Raw genomic sequence first — 22,607 nt, 5'->3', positions numbered from 1 at the left:
GCAGGACCCTCAGATTCCTGCTTCCAAGCCCCTCCCTGGGCATGCACACTGTGTGCTCCGGAGTCCACACGCTCAGCAGATGCATGCCTCCTCCGACCCTCCCCGCTCCGCCCTCCCCACCCCACCACTCTGGCCCTGGCCCCTGTTCCTCACTCACCACCAGGCTGCCTCCCTGGCTTCCCTGCTGACTGCTCTGATCTACTGGGAAGGGCAGGTGGGTTCCTGGCTCTTCTCTGCCCACACCTGCATCCACTGTCTCACTCTGTGTAAAGCTGAGTCTTTCCTCAGCCCACAGAGTCCCCACACAGGGATGTAGCCTCTGAACCCAGCCCCGTCCTCCTGGGTGTTCCTCCAGCACAGGCTCACTGCAGCCCCTGGACCTTGGCACGCCTCACTCCCACCTGCCTGGAACGGCCTTCCCTGAAATCTGCATCCTCCCTAGCAACTCTCGTTCATCAAAGATTTGGGGTGTTTTCTTGTAGAAGGAATGCTTAATTTACAAACATTTTTTACTTCACATAAAAACTGAGGTTGAAACGTGATACCTACCTCCAATATGGAATTCTTGTGGGGTTCATTCACTTTTCCAGCCAGGCAGCAATGGGATATGGCATTGTGAATAATCGGCTTGTTTGATTTGCTACTGGGCTCCTTAAAGAGCTTGGGACCTAAGAAACGAGGCCAGGATTGGCAAAATTATTATTTCAAGGCACGAACACGCACAAAAAAGAAAACCAACAATGTCTTAGAAGCAAGCAATGGGTAGGCTGAATTACAGATATTTATGATTATTTAAAAATGGGAAGTAAAAGTCACTTAAAATTTATTCAAAAGAATTTTAACTTATAAACTTTTAGACAACTAAAGACGAAAGTAATCAATAATTTATCCCCTTTCTAAATTCAGTGTCTTAACTATAAAAAAAAGACAAAACCAGGAAAAAAACTTGTAAAAAGTCTAAAGTTCAAAGGCCCCAGGACATACTCCTCAGCCACAGCAGCACCTCCAGTTCACCGTGCCCTGTGCCCACGCCTGCTCCAAGGGCAGCTGGTGAGAGCCAAGCACTCCCACCACTCCCGGGCTCTGCCACTCCTGGGCTCTGCCGCCCCCAGGTCTGCTGCCCCCTGCACAGCAGACAGCATGGCATATGGCCAGGAGGGCAAGGCAGGACTAAGAGCTTCTACTAAACTACATGCCCATTTCAGCACCAAAGAGCTAAAAATAGCTCTCTTTCACTAAATAAAACATCTTTGTTAAAAAAATACTTTTTAGACCAAAATAGAGAACAGATATTGAAAGAGCCACGCAAAGGCGTGCGGCTATGCCCACGATGACCTCTAAGGAGGGCGAAGGCCGTCACCTGTGTACTCAGCCACCGAGGCCAAGGAAGACGCTGCCGACGCGGTCTCCCAGTCTCGGTCTGTGCTCCTGCTCGGGTTACGGCTCAGTATGGGCAGGGCTTCCATCGATTCCACTCTGCAGGGAGAAACAGACAAGAGACAGGCAGGTGAAGCGCTGGCTTCCTCTCACCACCGCTGGCAAGGGGCCAGCCCGCAACAAGGACAGGAAACACATCAGCAGGGGAGGAGGCTTCCAGTGACGGTGGGGGCTCGAGTCGCCACAACCTCCACACAGTACAGACACTCCCAGCAAAATATAAAAGCAAACACTTCAGGTACTAGGGAGTGATGAGGACAGAGGGGAGTCAGTCCTTCACTGAAGGGGTTCACCTCCACGCAGCCCTTGCTCGAGGCACTACTCCCTTGAGCAGGGCACAGGCACAGCACAGGGCACAGTGCTGCTGGCTCAGGAAGCCAGAGGATGAAGTTTGGACCACCTGTGCTGCTGCCCAGCCAGGGATGAGGCCTAGGGAAGGAAGGGCCACAGTGGGCCGAGTCTGAAAACCTGGGTCCCAGTGACTCTGATCCCTGGAAGGCCTGAGCTCCACCCTGCAGGGAGTCTCCACTGAGCACCAAAGATGCCAAAAGGCTGAACACAGCTGCTCAAGAGATGTCGGCTGCTGCTCTCACAAAGCAGGCAGACAGTGCTGGAGTCTGAATCCAGCCACGGTCATTGACCACCAGAACAAAAACCCAAACAGAATCTGCAGTCCCTCGGAGGGATCCGCCACAAAGCCCAGAGACAACAAGGAGCTATGAGTCAGGCGAAGAGGCAAGAAAACATGGCCCAGAGGTGCAGAGAGAACAGAGGCCACACGGTGTGCACATAAAAATAAAGGGACCCATGGGCGGAGGAGACCCTTGCTCCCCCGGGAGCTGACAGTACACGTGGAGGAAGCGGTGAGCAGGAGCTCCACAGTGATCACTAACGCCCCTGTGGACAGTTCCATGAGGTCCAGACCAGTCCCAGCCTCTCTCCCGAAGTTACTTTCTCACCACAGGAGCAGTCCTGGGGCCGCCAGAGAGGCTGCGTTGGGAAAGACACACGCCTACTTCTGGGCTGCTCAGTCAGAAGCGGGAGGCCCCAGTCTCATCACAGGAAACCAAAACTGAGAGGCAGCCAGAAGGATAACGGACCTGTGGTTACCAAAAGTCAAGGTCCAGAAAGGCACAGACAGGTTAAGGAACTGCTCTGGATGGAAGGAGACTAAAGGGACATGGCACTTCAAGGCCATTCGTCACCCCAAACCAGATCCTAGACTAGGGAACACCACGGTTGTCAGGGACACTCTTGAGACAACTGAGGACAGCTGAATGGGGACTGCAAACTGGATGAAAGTGCTGGCTTGGTAACTGATTACACGAGAAAACGTCCTCGTTCCACTCGTTCCAGGAAATACACACTGAAGTATTAAAGCAAAAAAGGCCCGACATCTCCAACGGAGTGGTTTTTTTCTGTTTGGTTTTGGGGTTTTTGGCGGCATCTCACTGTTGCCCAGGCTGGAGTGCAGTAGTGTGAGCATAGCTCACTGCAGCCTCAACTTCCTGGGCTCAAGCGATGCTACCACCTCAGCTTCCCAAGTAGCTGGGACTATAGGTGCATGCCACCACACCTAGCTAACTTTTTTTTGTATTTTTTGTAGAGATGGGGGTCTCACTCTGTTGTCCAGGCTGGTCTGGAACTCCAGGGCCTAAGTGATCCTCCTGCCTCAGCCTCCAAAAGTGCTGGAATCATGGAGGTAAGCCACCATGCTTGGACTCCAAGGGACTCACAATGATGAAGAAGCAGGCATGCATGTGTGGGGTGGAGGAAAGGGGAGGATGATAAGGCAAAGGCTGCCAGGTTTAACCAGTTGGGGAGCCAGTGTGAAGGGCACTGGGATTCCTGATGACATTATTGCAACTGTTCTGTAAATGTGAAATTTTATCAAAACTAAAGTTACAAAGCCTTTCTCGTTGTTTTTAATCGGGAGGTCCCAGCCTGCCCCCTTCCCAACGTGCTCCAGCCTCGGGCCGGCGGCCGTCTCAGGTCCCTTACCGCTGAGAGGGTGTGCCCCCAGAATGAACGCTCTCGGGTTCTGTCGTCGCTGCAGAGGCCAAGGACAGGCTGGAGCCTGACTGAGTCCGGCTCAAGTTATCAGCTGCCAGAGACAGAAACAGATGATGGTTCATGAACAGATTCTGACAGACACGTACCTGTCCCCTGTACCTTTCCGCTCACCTGGCCCTGCAGAGCTCGGCCAGAGGCCGCGACGCCACCCCGCCCCAGGGAGCCAGGCTGCGCCTGGATGTGCCGCACATCTCAGAGCCTCTGGTCTCAACACTGTCATCCGTGAAACAGGGAAAATCATCTCCACCCTTCCCGCCTCACACCACTCTTGACAAAACTGCAATGAGCTGAAGAACGTGAGGCCGCCGCCCACGGAAGGAAGCGCTGCCCACGTGAGGGCCAGGGCCGCTTACGGGTGGAGGAGCACTTGGTGCCGGAGTCGCTGCACGACTCTTCCCGGTGCACTGACTTCGGCCGCGGCTTCTTCGGCTTTGACTTGGGCTTGCCGAGCCCCTGCTCCTCTAGGATCTGCTGCTGCTTCCGCCGCAGATACTCCTGCTTGATGAGCTCGCGCCGCGCCTTCTCCTCCTCCTTCCGGACCCGGTCTTCCTCAGCTTTGCGCCTGAGAGAAACACAGGCCCAGACACTGCTCGGTCACGGGGCTTCTTCCACGACGCCTGCGCCGCGGCGCCCTGTCCAGGCGCGTTTCTCGGGTGCTCCCCGGCCGCTGGCACCAAGGGTGGCCAGCCTCCACAAGCAGGCACAGAGGCTGCAAGGGCAGTCCTGCAGATGAGCCACCAGGCCACACAGCCTCACTGGCCACCAGCAACGCATGTCCTCACTGCAGATCAGCAGCGGCCGTGAAAGTTCAGGGAGGTCACCCATGGGAGGAGTACGACCCTCTGAGGCACTCACTGCCATGGTCCATGCCCAGTGCCGGGAATGGGACGGGGGCCGCCAGGGACCCATCAGGCTCCTGCCCAGTCTGCTTTCCCTGGCTGGAGGCTTACCGGGCTTCATCGCGCTTGAGCTCCACCTCTGCTTCCAGCTGCTGCTTGCGCACGCGGGCCTCCTCGGCCTTGCGCTGCTGCTTCAGGAGGAAGGCTGCCCGCTTCTTGGCGAGCTCATCTTCCGCTTTCTGTTCGTCCTGCAAGACAGAAGCCACACAGAGCATGACAGGAACCCCCTCAGAAGCCCGACACGGCCGCACTCGATCCAGCAGCCGACTGTCACTACACCTGTAAAAGTTTAACGCATAAAGACTTCTACGCTTTTCTTTAACCATTACAGACTCTAAAATACGAATGAAGACAAACAGGCGCATTTCAAAGGCGCTAGGCATCACCCAACTTTCGCAACATCTCACGTGAAATCCAATTGGCCTTAAAAAGTACACATGTATTTCCAAAATAAGAGCGAGGCTGGGCACAGTGGCTCATTCCTGTAATCCCAGCACTTTGGGAGGCTGAAGTGGGTGAATCACTTGAGGTCAGGAGTTTGAGACCAGCCTGCCCAACATGGCGAAACCCTGTCTCTACTAAAAATACAAAAATTGGCTAGGTGGGATGGCTCACACCTGTAATCCTAGCACTCTGGGAGGCCAAGGAGAGTGGATCACCTGAGGTCAGGAGTTCAAGACCAGTCTGGCCAACATGGCGAAACCCTGTCTCCACTAAAAAAAAAAAAAAAAAAAAATCAGCTGGGCGTGGTGGCACACGCCTGTAATCCCAGCTACTCAGGAGGCCAAGGCAGGAGAATCGTTTCAACTTGGGAGGCAGAGGTTGCAGTGAGCCAAGATCATGCCGTTTTACTCCAGCCTGGGCGACAGAGCCCAAAAAAGAGAATATTGAAGTTGGTCACTAATTTGTTTACATTTCAGAAGTGCAACCACCAAATAAAGCTTGCCTCTTTTGCTAAGATCCGCCTGATGATTTGGTATCCCCTCAATCAAATTCATAACTGCCTGGAGGCAAAGCAGAAACAGTTGCGTGTCCCTTGCTGAGAGAAAACATTCTGAGAAATAGGTTCTTAGGCGACTTCACTGTCCTGTGAGCATCATGGAGTGTGTGCGCACCTGGCTAGCAGCGCCCCCCACAGGCCTCGGCGAGGTCAGCCACTGCTCCTAGGCCACAGATCTGTACAGAACATTACTGCACCCAATACTGTAACTGTGTATCAACATCTGTCTCAACACTGAAAAGCTACAACAAAAATATGGTCTTATCATCTTAGGAGATGACGAACGTCACAGCGAAACATATGTGATGCACTGACTATTAAAACAGTTCAGTTTACGCTTCCCTTCATCTCTAAGGAAAAAAATTACAAGAAAGATGTACAAAAATGTTTTTTGAAGTCGCTATATCAGAGGTTGGCAAACTTCAGCCCACAGGCCAGGCCTGGCCACCGCCAGAGCATTCTAACGATGAACGCTTTTTACACTTTGGGGCAGGATGGGGCGACAACAGGGTTTTGACTGGAAACCAGCAACACGAACAATGTTGAAAATCACATGAAATTCCAGTTTTAGGGCTCATAACAAAGTCATCTCAGCCACGCCACGCTCGCTTGCCTTCGTACTGCCCAGGACTGCTTCTGGCCAAGTGGAGTCCTCGGGACAGAGACTCTGTGGCCCACAAAGCTAAACACACGCATCCCCTGGCCTCTTACGGGAGCGGCTGGCCAGCCTGGTGCAGGTCTGTGTTTTCTACCTCACAATCACGTAGGGTGGCAACACATCACGAGTGCCTGAAACAGATGCTACTGATCCCTTACCTTGAAGAAGAAGCCGACCCCCGGCTTCTGGTCACCTTCGCTGATGAGGTCCGCCGAGCCATCGAGGCTTGCCAGCTCCCCGTCCTCGTCGGGGGCCTTCAGGTCCGAGAGGTCCACTTCAATGAGGCTGGCCCTGCTCCTCAGAGGCTCCTCCACGGGGATGCTCTCTTTTCCCGAGACATCTGAGGAGCTGGGCCCCGCCTCCTTCACACTCGCATCCAGAACTTCTTTGAGGCTCATCTGCTCCGAAAGAATGTTGGTGTCTTTGGAAGAGGACAGAGTAAGTGTCCGCTGATTGCTTTCATCGTGGAGCCTGTAACTATCAAAAAGACACTTCCCATGTGGGTCACCGCTGGGCTCCAGGGCACCGTCCAGGCCAGGGTCCGTGGGCGTCCGAGGGTGGCTGCTGGCAGGGAAGGGTCGCAAGTGTGGGAGCGTCTCTACACTGGGTGTTGGGGTTTTACTTCGGGAGGAGCCCTGTGGCCTGTCTTTTGGGACCTTCAGCTCCGCCGGCCTTCCGGAACGGGAATTCCGGCCCTGACCCAGCCGGGGGGCTTTGCGGTGGCCAGTCACGCCCGTAGGAGAGAGTGGCTCCACAAAGTGGACTGGCGCCTTCACTTTGTGGTCCTGCGAGTTACTCTTAGAGCCCGGCACTGGGACTGTGGGAGACTTCAGGAGAAGCTGCTCCTGCTGCTGAGAGATTTTCAGGATGGCCTGCTGCAGCGTACTGATGGTTTCATTGAGCTTCTCGATGGAGAGGTCGCATTCGTTCACGTCGACAACCTCCCCAACGGTGTCCTCCAGGAGGGCGGCGGAGATCACCTTATTTCTCTCCAGCTCATGCAGAGCCACAGGGTCTTTTGCTTTATGTTGCTGAGCAAAGGCCAGGCTCTCTTTGTCCACATCCTGAGGCTCGTGAAGGAGCTCCTCTCTCTGCTCCTCCTTCACGAGAAAGTCTTCAGTTTTGGAAACGCCATCCCCACAGTCCTCCCCGTTGTGCTGAGAGTACTCCTTTGAAAAGTGCTCCGGCCTGAGGGGCAGGGCAGCCTCGGCCTTGCCCTTCTTCACCACATGCAGGAACGCAGCCTTGCCGAGCTTCAGGCGCTGCCTTGCCGACAGCGCCTCCATCTTCTTCTTCTGGGCCTCAATGGCCCTGCGCTTCTCCTCCAGCTGCATGTGCAGCTGTACCAGCTCAGACGCCAGGAGGCTGGCGGGGTCCCTGCCATGCCGGCCCGGGCTCTGCTCCCTTTTCTGCCTCCATGTGGTCAGAGGGGCCGGGCAGCTCTCAGACGCATCTGGTGTGGTCTTTTGGGAGCTGCTGGTGCTGGACTTGGTCTCGCAGCTGTTGAGTCTCTGGAGCTTCCTCTCTGCAAAGCTGGTCATCTTCACACTCCCACTCGCCACAGAGACGCTGCTCATCTGAGACGCTGTGCTCAGGCAAGGGCTCGAGCGGCCACTGGCATCATCTTTGTCTTCATGTTCCTTCACCTTCATGTCCTCCTGCAGTTTAGCCGACTCTTCCTCCCCGATGTATCTGCTGAGAACCACAGGATGGGCCTCACCCAGGAAATCATGCTCGGCTTCCTCTATGTCCACCACATCCGAGTCAGAATCCTGCCTGAGCAGAGTCCACGGCTCTGAATCGTGGGAGTTGGGGCTTTTTGAACAACTAACATATAACCTTCCCTCAGTGTCCTCATCAGCCCTGTCTACATGAAGGAAGAAGCCATCTGTGGATGGTCCCTGGGGGAATGGATCGAATCCACCAAGGGCCAGAGGCCCCCCACACACCTCTCCCATGGTCTCCACTGACTGCGGTCCTGTCTCGGTGGGGTCGATGACCATGGGAAATTCTGAGCATGGAATTGGGGTAAAAGTCCTATTCAAGTCACGACTGCCAGTCACTTTCCTTCGTACCAAAGGCTGGGGGCCCTCGCTGGGCCTCCTGGACGTGATGCTCCTCGGTCTCCCTTCCCCCCGTTCATCCTCCTTGGTGATCACCTGCTTCTCTTTCGCTGGCTTAAGCACCGCTGGCATCAAAGGCTCCAAGAAAAAACTGTCAGGCTTACTTTCTGAGGTGTCCAGTTGTCCTTGGGGAGACCGGGCACTTGCTATAAGGCCTGAGGCCCGGGGTGAGGCCCTGGGGAACTCCAGGTCAGCCTGCTGGGGAGCCACGTCTGCTCTAACGATAGCCACAAGCTCCTCTTCCTCATCCTCAATACTGACATTGTTCAGGAGGCTCTTCCCAGGGGTCTTCGTGGCTGTGGGGTGTGGCTGGTTCTGTGGGGTCAGATTAACAACATTGGATGCCAAACTGTCTTTGCTGATGGAGCGGGCCAAGCTGATGCTGTCGCCAGAGCTGGGATCCACTTCACAACTCGCAGCGTGATGGAGAGCAAAAGGTGTCGGCTGGGACGCAGGCCTGAAACAAAGAGGGAAGGTCCACTGGGTGCGCTGCTGCATACACCAGAGACCCCCAACACGGACCGGTGGGTGAGAATGCCGGCCGTGCAACGAGAATACGCCTCTCACACGCAGGAGATTTAAACTCATTCTTCCGCGAGGCAGAAGAAAATCAGAGATCATTTCAGCTTTGTGATTCTCACTCTAGTCCCAGGACCTCCTGATACCCTTAAAAATTACTGAGGACCCTAAAGAGCTTTTGTTTCTATTTATCAGTATTAATCTCTATTTATCATCCTAGAAATTAAAGCTCAGACATTTTCTAAACACCATCCTAGAAATTAAAGCTCAGACATTTTCTAAACACCGATTGAAATTACAGTAATTAGTCCATTCCATGACAAATGACTATATTCTCCAGAAGGGAAGTTTCCAGTGTAAGGGCAGGCACTATTTGACACCTGTACAGCTCTGGGATCTGGCTGGACCCTCATACCTGACTCCACCTGCTGCCACACCACATGGCGTGCAGACTCCGAAAAATCCCACGGCACGCTCACAAGCGTGAGGCTGCAGAGAGGCAGTCACTTCCTAGTGTTGTTATAAAAGTAATTCTGATCGCAGGGACTCCCTAAAAGGGTCTCGGTGATCCTCAGGGAGTCGGGGTGACATCTTAAGAACTGCTGTTTAGTATAAAAAACATTCCAAACAGAAACATCGCTGAAACAGAGACTCACCTGGTTTTTTTTTCTGGCCATGCTATTGCTGCTCCTCGAGGCTGACCATCAACTCGGGTCAAAGAATTCGATCGATGTCGCTGATCTGCAGTTCAGAGGAAATAGACAGTGTTAAGTAACCAATTTTCTATCACTCGAAATTCTTTCAGTATGACCATTTCTCCACAAAAATGCCTCGTAAGTTAGTACACTAGAAGGGCCTCACGGAAAGCAGAGAGGCAAAACTACGCACTTGTCCCACATTTTGATGGTAACACAAGGTTCAACAGCGACCGGTCCAACGAAGTCACCAGAACTGTGAGAGAGCTTCAGCATGAGTGAGCTCCTGCTTAGGTCGCAGTTACTCTGTGTCTACTACACAGAAAGTAATCGCTCTCAACAATATTTTCACTGCAAGACTATAAATTCTGAGCTACATCAACACAAGTTAAAATGTATTTGGCCACAGTCTTAACTAAAATGACTACATTGGCCAGGCACAGTGGCTCACACCTGTAATCCCAGTACTTTGGGAGGCCGAGGTGGGCAGATCACGAGGCTAGGAGATTGAGACCATCCTGGCCGACATGATGAAACCGTCTCTACTAAAAATGCAAAAATTAGCTGGGCATGGTGGTATGTGATTGTAACCCCAGCTACGTGGGAGGCTGAGGCAGGAGAATCGCTTGAACCAGGGAGCCTGGTTACAGAGCAAGAATCCATCTCAAAACAAAAAAAAATCACTACATCAGAATAAAATGAGTTAATTTTGAGAAATATTTTACTAATCTATAGTCACGAGAAATTAAGGAAAAAAGACCAGGAGGAAACAACATTCTTACCGGGGATGTCCTCTCCCTGTATGGATTTCTGCTGCTTCTGTCGCAGTGGCAACAAAGGATGGGATGGGCTGAAGGCAGCAGTTCCTTTCCCACTAAATGGAAAAAGAATTACAGGGAAAATCCCTCCTTTATCAAACTTCAAGGTCAACAGCAAATGCACGAGTATACAGGACCATCCTGAATTCACACCAAGTTTTGAGAAACTCGGACTGTTCGGGAAAAATGAGCCAAGAGTACCAGAACTTCCAAGTTGGGATGGACATCCACACACTGTGAACAGGGGCACACCGACTCTCCGGTGTGTCTACAACACAACCAGCTTCCCACGGGAAAAGAAAAACCCAAGCGTGCAATTAGAGTGATTTTTTGAGATAAGCAAAAGTAAAAAGAAAAAGTGATCCTCTGACAAGCAACAGTTTTCAAAAATGCACATTACTGTCTCAATAAAAAAATGAGAGAGAAAGAACTTCAGAGAGAAAATAGACCACAAGGATGATGCTCACCGTACTAAGCCACAACTGTGAAGATACTGATGAGTAACTTAAACCCAGCACAGAGAGCAGCATGAACATTCCCACACTGCGGGTGGGAGGGTAAAAATGTACATTTTTAGAGGACAATATGGCAATATCTATAAAAACCTCTAAAATCACTCACACCTTTACCATTCGTTGGCTTACAGCTTAAGGGAAAGAATGATGAGAGGAGCACACAGAGGCACGGGTGTGAGGGCCTCAATCCCGGGAAAAACGGCACGTGCAGGAAAGGCTGAGGTCACACGTGTGCGGACCGCACAGTTCTGACAGAGAAACACCCGTGAGACTGGCACCCAGCTGCCCCTGCCACCCTACAGGCACCAGCTCCCGAGAAACAAGCACGCTCGCACTGCAGGGCAGCTATCTTGGTTGTTTCACTTTGGGGAGAATTTGGTAACGGGATAATTTGCCAGGTGCAGACAGGCTGGGGAAATCGCAGGGGACAGCTTAGCACCCTGGACCGGAGTTAGCACACCTAGGCCTGAAGAGGCAAAGACGGACAGAGGACACCAGAGTCAGGACACAGACACCACAGAGACACAGTGAGAGCACACGTGCAGGAGCACATACGCAAAAGGGCTGCGGAGACAGGGGCCCAGGGCAGGGAGCCCGGGGAAGCTGGGCAGAGCACGAATGGCACAGTGACCTGTGTCAGGGCCACAATGCAAACCCTGCAGCCTGGACACCGTGGGGACAGCGGACGCTCACAGCACACCCGTGACGTGAAAGACCAGGTAGCTGTTGAAACTGTGGCAGAGGAGGATGCACCAAGTGGGAAAATTCTCACCACAGGCTGCTGGGTGCAAAGAGCAGGTCACAGAGCAGTGTGTACGCGGGCACCAGCTTCTTGTGCTCACACACACACACATACACACTGGGCTCAACAACAGACACGCAAAGACCAGAGAAAGGATGCCAAGTGTCCGCGCTGGCCCATGTGAGGGGTGGCTCAGCCTTGAGGCATCCTCCTCACTCAGTGACCCCGCCTGTGCCCACGGGCACGGAGTTACCGCCCCACCTCTGCTCTGAGCTCCGGGGACACACACCAGTCTCAAAGCCCCCCAACACAGAACACATCCAAACCCCTCCCTCAGCTAAGCCCCACCCCTGGCTGTGCACCCGCCTCACTGCCTGTATCACAAGGGCCTCTCAACTCCTTCCTCCTGGCTCCAGCAGCCCCGGCATCCCAACCCTCAACACGGTCACCGGTTTTAGCTCCTCTCAAACAACCTGAAACAAATGAGTTTGTTCTACGCCATGCTGTCTCACTGAACCATTCATTTATGTGAATTATTTAAAATCACTTTTAAATAGTGTTTTCATCTTAAATCGCCACATGCTAACAATGTTTATCCACTCTAGGTGTGCTAACTGGCTCCAGGCTGGAATCAGCTGTGGGCCCTCCTACCACACGAAACACAAAGCTCACTCTTACTCCAAGGGAAGGTTCCTTCATCACCTCCCCCAGTTCTGGGACAGTCAATCTATCCCAGATATGGGTATCCAAATTAGGTCTTCGTGATGAAAATTCGTTTTCCAAAAAACGCTTTTTAAACAACTCTTTTTCTAGAGTTGTTTAGCCTTTAAGCAGCTCTATAAACTTTTTCACCAAATCAAATTAATTCTTCCCCAAAGTTAATGAAGTAAACGAATACTCTTCTTTGAAGACTTCACAATATTTGAAATGCAAGAGGATTTCACTCTTTGTCTATCAGACCATAAACAGCACATCTAAACTGTCAATTCACCTTTCTAATCTTTAGATCATTTCCTAAACAGTGTAACACATGGTGGAAAAGAGAACAGAAAAACACCTGTTCCATAAACAATGTTAGAATTAGGTACACATCCTCGAAGGAATTTCCTGCTAGTATCATTCCCGGCCTCTGTAGAGGGGACCGAGTGGCCAGAAGGGCAGTGGCAAAAAGAAAATCTTTCATAAGCTACTACAAATTGCTTATGTTAAAAAAGGTCACTTCAATGAATATTTTAAACTAACACAAAAAGGGACACAAGATGGTGAACTGATTCTGAAAGCAGAAAGACAGACTTACAGGTATTCAGGTTCTTCGGGGTGCAGGTAGTGCCTGTGACAGCCTTCCGCCGGCAGCTGCGCGGGGGGCTGCAGGTCAGCCGGGGTCCCTGCAGCAGGGCTGCCTAGGAAACTGCGTTTCGTCGCGTTGGAGATAGGTACAGGAGGCCGGCTGCTTTTCTGGTGTAACACTGTTTTAGCTGCAGAAATAGTGTTTTTGCATCGTTACTTACAACACTAACTGAAAGCACAGAAAAAACCTGCAGCTTTTATAAGCACCAACTCAACCTTTTCTTGAAACCAAACTTCTGCCAAAAAAAAAACTGGTTTCAAGTTTAACAAATGTATTCTATAATAACAAGTACTACAAATACTGTACCAAAATAAATACTAAAATTAAAAGACACAACACACATAAGAAGAAGAACTGAGAGGAAACGTAAGCCCAGCTGATGGGCTCTGTCTTGGTCATCGTCTAGCACCCGCACAAAAGTCCTCCACTGGTGAGCTGCTTCCAAAACCACATGCCACCTTCACTAATCCTGGTGCTAGACAAGACGCCCACCACCCAGGCTCCTAGGAGAAGGCTTGGGGCTCAGCTCCAGAGAGCCACCCAGTCAGCGAGGGGCCGAGGCAGGGTCAGAAGGGCGCTTATCTAGGCCCAGCACGTGGGCAGCTGTTCTGGCGGGTCCCTTCAGCCCCAGCCCCTGGGGGTCAGGTGAGGTGCTGAGCCTGGCGTGGGCGCCATTCCCTTTCTTGGCCCATGCCTGCTCACCCACCTCTCTCCCAAACGGTCAGCCCCAAACAGTGACTCTGTCTCTAAGGCTGCTTCCCAGAGAACTAACCTATGGGAGGTGGTGCCAAGAGCAGCTCAAGAAGGCAAGAGGTGGGGACCAGTGGGAGGGCATCCACTAGGTGATGTGTTGTGAACATGGAGGCGGGAAGTGTAAGGACGAGGGGGTGGCGGCTGCACTGAGCTCTGCAGATGGTCTAGGGAAAAGACAAAGAAGGCTGAGAAGCAGCAATGTGTGACCAAAAGCCAAGGGCACTGAGCTGTGCTCTCTGGCAGCCAGGGGCCTGGACCAGAAATGAATGGCTGCCAGGCAAGCTAAACCCCCAACCCAAGAAGGCTGCAAGGCCAAGGTGAGACCCTAGATGGGAAGGAAGGAGACTATGACTCGTGGCATACAAACTTCTAGGCCTGGAGAACCTCAGATTCTGACTACCTGAAATTCTTTGAGCCTACAGAAGAGGGCTCCCCTCCCTGTGAAGGGCCAGCATCCCTGCTGGCCCCATATTTAGACGATACAGAGGCCTCTCTCTCAAGATGACATGTGCTTCCCGAGGAACGTATAATCAAATTGTCAAAGACAAAAAGAATTCTGGAAGCAGCAAGAGAAAAGTGATTCATCACATACATGGGAACCCTCATTAGACTATCAGTAGATTTCTCAGCAGAAACCTTCAGGCCAGAAAGAAATGGGATGACATATTCAAAACGGTGAAAGGAAGGGAAAAAACCCTTCCTTTCAGATGGGTGTTCGTTCAGATACAATGTTCCAAGAACATTATATCTGGCAAAGCAATACTTCAGAAACACAGAGAGAAAAAAAAAAACATTCCCAGACAAACAAAAGTTGAGGGAGTTCACCACTGCACCTGCCTTCCAAGAATGACTAAAAGGAATTCTTCATACTGAATCAAAAGAACACTAAATAGCAACACAAAAGCATAAAAAGTATGAAACTTACTGGTCAAGGGACATATACAGACACAAACATAATACTGTATTACCCTAACAGTGGTACATACATCACTTTTAATTCCATTATAAAAGTTAAAAGGCTGGGCGCGGTGGCTCAAGCCTGTAATCCCAGCACTTTGGGAGGCTGAGACAGGCAGATCACGAGGTCAGGAGATCGAGACCATCCTGGCTAACACGGTGAAACCCCGTCTCTACTAAAAAGTACAAAAAAAAAAAACTAGCCGGGCGAGGTGGCAGGCGCCTGTAGTCCCAGCTACTCGGGAGGCTGAGGCAGGAGAATGGCGTGAACCCGGGAGGCGGAGCTTGCAGTGAGCTGAGATCCGGCCACTGCACTCCAGCCCGGGCGACAGAGCGAGACTCCGTCTCAAAAAAAAAAAAAAAAAAAAAGAAAACGCTGTCTCTACTAAAAATACAAAAAATTAGCTGGGCATGGCGGCGGCACCTGTAATCCCAGCTACTGGGGAGGCTGAGGCAGGAGAATCGTTTGAACCTGGGAGGCGCAGGTTCCGGTGAGCCGAGATCACTCCAGCCTGGGCAACAGAGTGAGACTCCGTCTCAAAAGAGTAACGGCAAGAAAACAGGAAAACTGACAAATACATGGAAACTAAACAACACATTCTTAAACTACCATTGAGTAAAAAAGGAAATCAAAAGAGAATTTTAAAAGTATTCAAGGCAAATGAAACAGTACATAACATACCAAAACTAGGGTGATGCAGTGTTAACAAGGAAGTCTGGGGCCGGGTGTGGTGGCTCAGACCTATAATCCCAGCACCTTAGGAGGCTGAAGTGAGAGGACTGCTTGAGGCCAGCAGTTCAAGACAAATCTGGCCAACATAGTGAGATTCCGTCTCTCTTTTTTTAATTAAAAAAAAAAAAAAGAAAAAAAAAGGAATTCTGTAGCAATCAACACCTCCATTAACAAAGAAGCAGGACTTTAAATAACAACCTAACTTCATACCTCAACAACTAGGAAAGAACAAACTAAGCTCAAAGTTAGCAGAAGGAAGGAAATAATAAAGATCAGAGCAGAAATAGATCAAATAGAGAAAAACAACAGAAAAAAAATCAACAAAACTAAGTTGGTGAAGATAAAATCGACTAATGAAGAAAAAGAAGACTCAAAATCAGAAATAAAAAAGGAGATATTATAATAGATGCCTCAGAAATAAAAATGATCACAAGGGCCTATTACAAACACTTATATGCCAACAAACTGAATAATGCAGAAGAAATGGATAAATCTCTAGAAATACACAATCTATGAAGACTGAACAAAGAAGATATCTAAAGCCTAAAAACAGATAGTAATAAATAAAGAGATTGAAGCAATAATCACAAACCTCCCAACAAAGAAAAAGCCCAGGACCAGATGGCTTCACTACTGAATTCTACCAATTCTTCTTAAATCCTTCCAAAAAAGAGAAGAGGAAACGCTTTGAAACTCATTTTATGAAGACAGCATCACCCTGATACCAAAGGCAGACATAGACACCAGAAGGAAAGAAAACTACAGGCCAGTATCTCTGATTAACACAGATGTAAAAATCCTCAATAAAATACTAACAAATCAAATTCAACATTACATCAAAAAGACTATACACCATGATTAAGTGGAATTCCTCCCTGGAACGCCAGGTTGGTTCAACAAAGGCAAATCAATGCAGAACACATTAACAGAATTACAGATAAAAACCACAAGATCATCTCAACAGTATGCAGAAAAAGCATCTGACAAAGTCCAACATCTATTCATGATTTAAAAGAAACAACTCTACACGAAACAGTTATAGAAGGAGCTCACCTCCCCACAACAAAAACCACTATGAAAAGCCCACAGTCAGTACCATAATTAATGGGGGAAAACTGAAAGTTTTTCCTCTAAGATCTGGAACAAGACAAGCATGCCCACTCTCACCTCTTCTGTTCAACACAGTACTGGGAATTCTAGTCAGATAAATTAGTCAAAATAAATAAATAAATAAGAAAGAAAGAAAAAAGGAAATCTAAATTGGAAAGGAAGAAATAAAATTGTTTCACTGCAGATCCAAGGTCCTATACACAGAAAACTCTAAAGGCTCCATAAAAAGTGTTAGAGCTAATCAACAAATTCAGTCAAGTTGCAGGCTACAAAATCAACATTAAAAAAATTGTAGCATTTCTATACACTAACAATTGACTATCTAAAAAAGAAATCAAGAAAACAATCCAATTTATAATAGCATCAAAAAGAACAAATACTTTGGAATAAATATAACCAATGACTAAAAGATCTGTACACTGAAAACGATGAAACACTGATGAAAGAAACTGAAGATGACAAAATTAGTGTAAAGATATCCCATATTCATGGATTGAAGTGATATTGTCAAAATGTCCATACTACCAAAAATGACCTACAAATTCACTGCAATCCCTATCAAAATCCCAATGGCATTTTCCACCAAAACAGAAAAACAAACCTAAAATCTGTATGGAACCACAAAAAGACCCAAAATAGCCACAGTAATCTTGAGAAAGAACAACAAAGGTAAAAACATCACACTTCCTGATTTCAAATTATACTACGAAACTATAGTAAAACAGTATCATACTGGCATAAAAACAGACACAAGCCAAAGAAACAGAATTGAGATATATGGTTAACTAATCTTTGACAAAGGTGCCAAAAATACACCATGGGGAAAGGATAGTACCTTCAATAAATGTTGTTGGGAAAACTGGATAACCAGATGTAGAAGAATGAAACTGGACCCTTATTTCACACCATATACAAAAATCAACTCAAAATGGACTGAAGACTTAAATAAGAGTAATTAATTTAATTAAGACCTGAAACTGTAAAACTCTAGAGAAACAAGCTCCTTGACATTAGCCTTGGCAGTTATTTGATTATCACACCAGAAGTACAACTAATGAAAACAAAAATAAACCACAGGAACGACACCAAATGAAAAAGGTTCTGCAAAGCAAAAGAAACGAACAAAACGAAATAGCAGCCCACAGACTGAGAAACTATTTACAAACAGTATGGCTGATAAGGGGTTAGCATCCAAAATACATAAGTAACTCAACTCAACAGCAAAAATACAAATAACCCAAATAAAAAACAGGCTAAGGTCTTAAATAGGCATTTTTTCCAAAGAAGACATACAGGTGGCCGATAGGTATGTGAAGAGCTGCTCAACACGACCAATCATCAGGGAATGCAAATCAAAACCACAGTAAGGCATCACTCACACCTGTCAGGATGGCTATTATCAAAAAGACAAGAGATGAGTATTGAGGAGAATGTGGAGAAAAGGTGAACCTTTGTATACTGTTGGTGGGAACACAAATTGGCATAGCCATTCTGAAAAACATATGGAGGTTACTCAAAAAAACTGAAAATAGAATTACCACATGATCCAGCAATCCCTCTTCTGGGTATATATCCAAAGGAAATGAAATCAATGTCGTTAAGAGTTAATCCACACTCCCATGTTTACTGCAGCACGATTCATGATTGCCCAGATACATAATCAATCCGTTTGTCAACAGATGAATAAAGAAATTGTGCTATACAGAGACATACAATAGAATATTACTCAACCTCAAAAGAGTTCCGGAAGTCTTGTCATTTGTGACAACACAAATGGACCTGGAAGATATTATGTACAGTAAATAAGCCAGATACAGAAAGAAAAATACTGCTTGATCACAAGTATATGTGGAATCTAAAAAGTAGAACTGAAGCAGAGAAGTGTTTGCCAGGGGCTGGAGGGTGAAGGGAATAAGAAGATGATGGTCAAAGGGTACCAAGTTTCCATTTTAAGGTGAGTAAGGCAGGATGGGAATATAGTTAGCAATACTGTGTTGTATACTTGAAGTCTGCTGAGAGATTGTTAAGTGTTCTCACCACATACAAAGGTAACTATGTGAAGAGATGGACGTTAACTAGCTTGACCGTGGTAATCAGTTCACTATGTATACGTGTATCAAAACATTATGCTGTACACCTTAAATATATACACTTTTAGTCTTCAATAGGACCTGCTCCCATCTTCCCTCCCGGTCACCAGGCCTATAACCAAGGGTGATATCCAACAAAGCCCTTGCCTGGGAGAAAAGAGCCACACACCCACCCATCCCGTGGAGTTGCGGGGTGTAGCCAGCCAGTTTCAGCAGCCAGGGAAGGCTGTGAGTGCTGGACTCAGGGCCTCTGTCAAGGGAGCGGGTGGAGGAAGAATGTGTCCATTTGGGAGGACCCCTGAGCACAGGATTTGGCAGGAACGGAGTGATGATGCACACGCACTCACAGGAGGCCCTTATCAAGTAAGGGAGAAGTACCGTAACTACCATGGGACAGCAGAGGAGGGGCCAGGACTCCCCCTCCCAACACACACACACACAGCAGAAGCATGGGGAGCGTGCCAGTCAGAAAGGTACCCACAGCAGCACCAGGCAGCCCTGTGGTCGCCCCTTTCAGTACACCGGGGCTGTCTGAAGCAACAATTGGATTGGTTGGGAAGCAATCACCGTGGCAAGAGGGAGACAGAGCTCCAAAGTGAGAGGCTTCACAGAGGTATCAGAAACCAGGTAGCCGCAGCGACTGTGGTCAATGGCACGGCTGGAGGGGCAGCCATGGGGCCTGTCAGCAGAGTCACAGAATTGAGAACAGGGCCCTGTTTCACTAGGCACAAAATGCAGAGCCAACAAGGGCACTGGTGAGCTTATCCCATGAGAAGAAACCAAGCAAGAATGACTGGATGCTAAGGGCCGCTGCACCCCCACTGGAATTCGATATGCCATGCTGGACGGATCCGAATTACATCCTAGTGGCATACAAATTATTTTGATAGTCGGGTGCGGTGGCTCACGCCTGTAATCCCAGCACTTTGGGACGCCAGGGTGGGCATATCACCTGAGGTCAGGAGTTCTAGACCAGCCTGGCCAACATGGCGAAACCCTGTCTCTACCAAAAAATGCAAAATTTAGCCAGGCGTGGTGGTGTGCACCTGTAATCCCAGCTACTCAGGAGGCTGAGGCAGGAGAATCATTTGAACCCAGGAGGTGGAGGTTGCAGGGAGCTGAGATCATGCCACTTCTCTCCAGCCTGGGTGACAGAGCAAGACCCTGTCTAAAAAAGAAAAATAAAAAAATTATTTTGACATTTACTATCCAACAGACTCAAAAAACAGCTTTGTCAGAGCTTCTCTTATCTGACCAGGGGCAGAAACTTCGGAAAGAGAGGTGCCAAAATGCCCTCTGGGGCAGACATCCTGCCCAAAAGCACCAGAGAAGCCCATGTGCATCTGCAGACACACGTCACCACGTCCCTTCACCTAATCCGCAGCCACACATCGCCACGTACCTTCTCCTGTTCTACAGACACACGTCACCACGTCCCTTCACCCAATCCGCAGCCACACATCGCCACGTACCTTCTCCTGTTCTACAGACACACGTCACCACGTCCCTTCACCCAATCCGCAGCCACACATCGCCACGTACCTTCTCCTGTTCTACAGACACACGTCACCACGTCCCTTCACCCAATCCGCAGCCACACATCGCCACGTACCTTCTCCTGTTCTACAGAGACACACGTCACCACGTCCCTTCACCCAACCCTCAGCCACACATCGCCACGTACCTTCTCCTGTTCTACAGACACACACGTCACCACGTCCCTTCACCTAATCCGCAGCCACACATCGCCACGTACCTTCTCCTGTTCTACAGAGACACACGTCACCACGTCCCTTCACCCAATCCGCAGCCACACATCGCCATGTACCTTCTCCTGTTCTACAGACACACACGTCACCACGTACCTTCACCCAATCCGCAGCCACATCGCCACGTACCTTCTCCTGTTCTACAGACACACGTCACCACGTCTCTTTATCCATTCCACAGCCACACATCGCCACGTACCTTCTACCCTGTTCTACAGACACACGTCACCACGTCCCTTCACCCAATCCGCAGCCACACATCGCCACGTACCTTCTACCCTGTTCTACAGACACACGTCACCACGTCCCTTCACCCAATCCGCAGCCACACATCGCCACGTACCTTCTCCTGTTCTACAGACACACGTCACCACGTCCCTTCACCCAATCCTCAGCCACACATCGCCACGTACCTTCTACCTTGTTTTAGACACACGTCACCACGTCCCTTCACCCAATCCGCAGCCACACATCGCCACGTACCTTCTCCTATTCTACAGACACACGTCACCACGTCCCTTCACCCAATCCTCAGCCACACATCGCCACGTACCTTCTACCCTGTTTTAGACACACGTCACCATGTCCCTTCACCCAATCCACAGCCACACATCGCCACGTACCTTCTCCTGTTCTACAGACACACGTCACCACGTCCCTTCACCCAATCCTCAGCCACACATCGCCACGTACCTTCTACCCTGTTTTAGACACACGTCACCATGTTCCTTCACCCAATCCGCAGCCACACATCGCCACATACCTTCTCCTGTTCTACACAGACACACGTCACCACGTCCCTTTACCCAATCCGCAGCCACACATCGCCACGTACCTTCTCCTGTTCTACAGAGACACACGTCACCACGTCCCTTCACCCAATCCGCAGCCACACATCACCACGTACCTTCTCCTGTTCTACACACACGTCACCACGTCCCTTCACCCAATCCGCAGCCACATCGCCACGTACCTTCTCCTGTTCTACAGACACACGTCACCACGTCTCTTTATCCATTCCACAGCCACACATCGCCACGTACCTTCTACCCTGTTCTACAGACACACGTCACCACGTCCCTTCACCCAATCCGCAGCCACACATCGCCACGTACCTTCTACCCTGTTCTACAGACACACGTCACCACGTCCCTTCACCCAATCCGCAGCCACACATCGCCACGTACCTTCTCCTGTTCTACAGACACACGTCACCACGTCCCTTCACCCAATCCTCAGCCACACATCGCCACGTACCTTCTACCCTGTTTTAGACACACGTCACCATGTCCCTTCACCCAATCCGCAGCCACACATCGCCACGTACCTTCTCCTGTTCTACAGAGACACACGTCACCACGTCCCTTCACCCAATCCGCAGCCACACATCGCCACGTTCCTTCTCCTGTTCTACAGAGACACACGTCACCACGTCCCTTCAACCCATCCTCAGCCACACATCGCCACGTACCTTCTACCCTGTTTTAGACACACGTCACCATGTCCCTTCACCCAATTCTCAGCCACACATCGCCGCGTACCTTCTCCTGTTCTACAGACACACGTCACCACGTCCCTTCACCCAATCCGCAGCCACACATCGCCGCGTACCTTCTCCTGTTCTACAGACACACGTCACCACGTCCCTTCACCCAATCCGCAGCCACACATCGCCACGTACCTTCTCCTGTTCTACAGACACACGTCACCATGTCTCTTTATCCATTCCACAGCCACACATCGCCACGTACCTTCTACCCTGTTCTACAGACACACGTCACCACGTCCCTTCACCCAATCCGCAGCCACACATCGCCACGTACCTTCTACCCTGTTCTACAGACACACGTCACCACGTCCCTTCACCCAATCCGCAGCCACACATCGCCACGTACCTTCTCCTGTTCTACAGAGACACACGTCACCACGTCCCTTCACCCAATCCGCAGCCACACATCGCCACGTACCTTCTCCTGTTCTACAGACACACACGTCACCACGTCCCTTCACCCAATCCGCAGCCACACATCGCCACGTACCTTCTCCTGTGCTACAGACACACACGTCACCACGTCCCTTCACCCAATCCGCAGCCACACATCGCCACGTACCTTCTCCTGTTCTACAGACACACGTCACCACGTCCTTCACCCAATCCGCAGCCACACATCGCCACGTACCTTCTCCTGTTCTACAGACACACGTCACCACGTCCCTTCACCCAATCCGCAGCCACACATCGCCACGTACCTTCTCCTGTTCTACAGACACACCTCACCACGTCCCTTCACCCATTCAGCAGCCACACATCGCCACGTACCTTCTACCCTGTTCTACAGACACACGTCACCACGTCCCTTCACCCAAT

General features: G+C 49.9%; 1 protein-coding gene across 5 annotated transcripts in view; it reads right to left on the bottom strand.

Moving 5' to 3' along the window:
• Positions 1–22,607, bottom strand: part of CAMSAP1 (calmodulin regulated spectrin associated protein 1) — a 98,251-nt gene that overhangs the window by 5,327 nt on the left and 70,317 nt on the right. For all 5 annotated transcript variants that reach the window (XM_033238585.1, XM_033238586.1, XM_033238584.1 and 2 more), the window contains 9 exons: positions 12,777–12,954; positions 10,187–10,278; positions 9,366–9,450; positions 6,226–8,647; positions 4,461–4,597; positions 3,864–4,072; positions 3,439–3,541; positions 1,361–1,476; positions 550–668 (listed from right to left, as the gene is read on the bottom strand). In XM_033238585.1, coding sequence (XP_033094476.1) covers positions 550–668; positions 1,361–1,476; positions 3,439–3,541; positions 3,864–4,072; positions 4,461–4,597; positions 6,226–8,647; positions 9,366–9,450; positions 10,187–10,278; positions 12,777–12,954 — 3,461 coding nt within the window. The remainder of the gene's footprint in view (positions 1–549; positions 669–1,360; positions 1,477–3,438; positions 3,542–3,863; positions 4,073–4,460; positions 4,598–6,225; positions 8,648–9,365; positions 9,451–10,186; positions 10,279–12,776; positions 12,955–22,607) is intronic.

The sequence above is a fragment of the Trachypithecus francoisi genome, unplaced genomic scaffold (assembly GCF_009764315.1).
Source record: "Trachypithecus francoisi isolate TF-2019V2 unplaced genomic scaffold, Tfra_2.0 Lachesis_group16, whole genome shotgun sequence".
Classification (NCBI taxonomy): domain Eukaryota; kingdom Metazoa; phylum Chordata; class Mammalia; order Primates; family Cercopithecidae; genus Trachypithecus; species Trachypithecus francoisi.
Note: the sequence above shows the minus strand (reverse complement) of the source record. Positions and strands in the feature narration are given on the sequence as shown.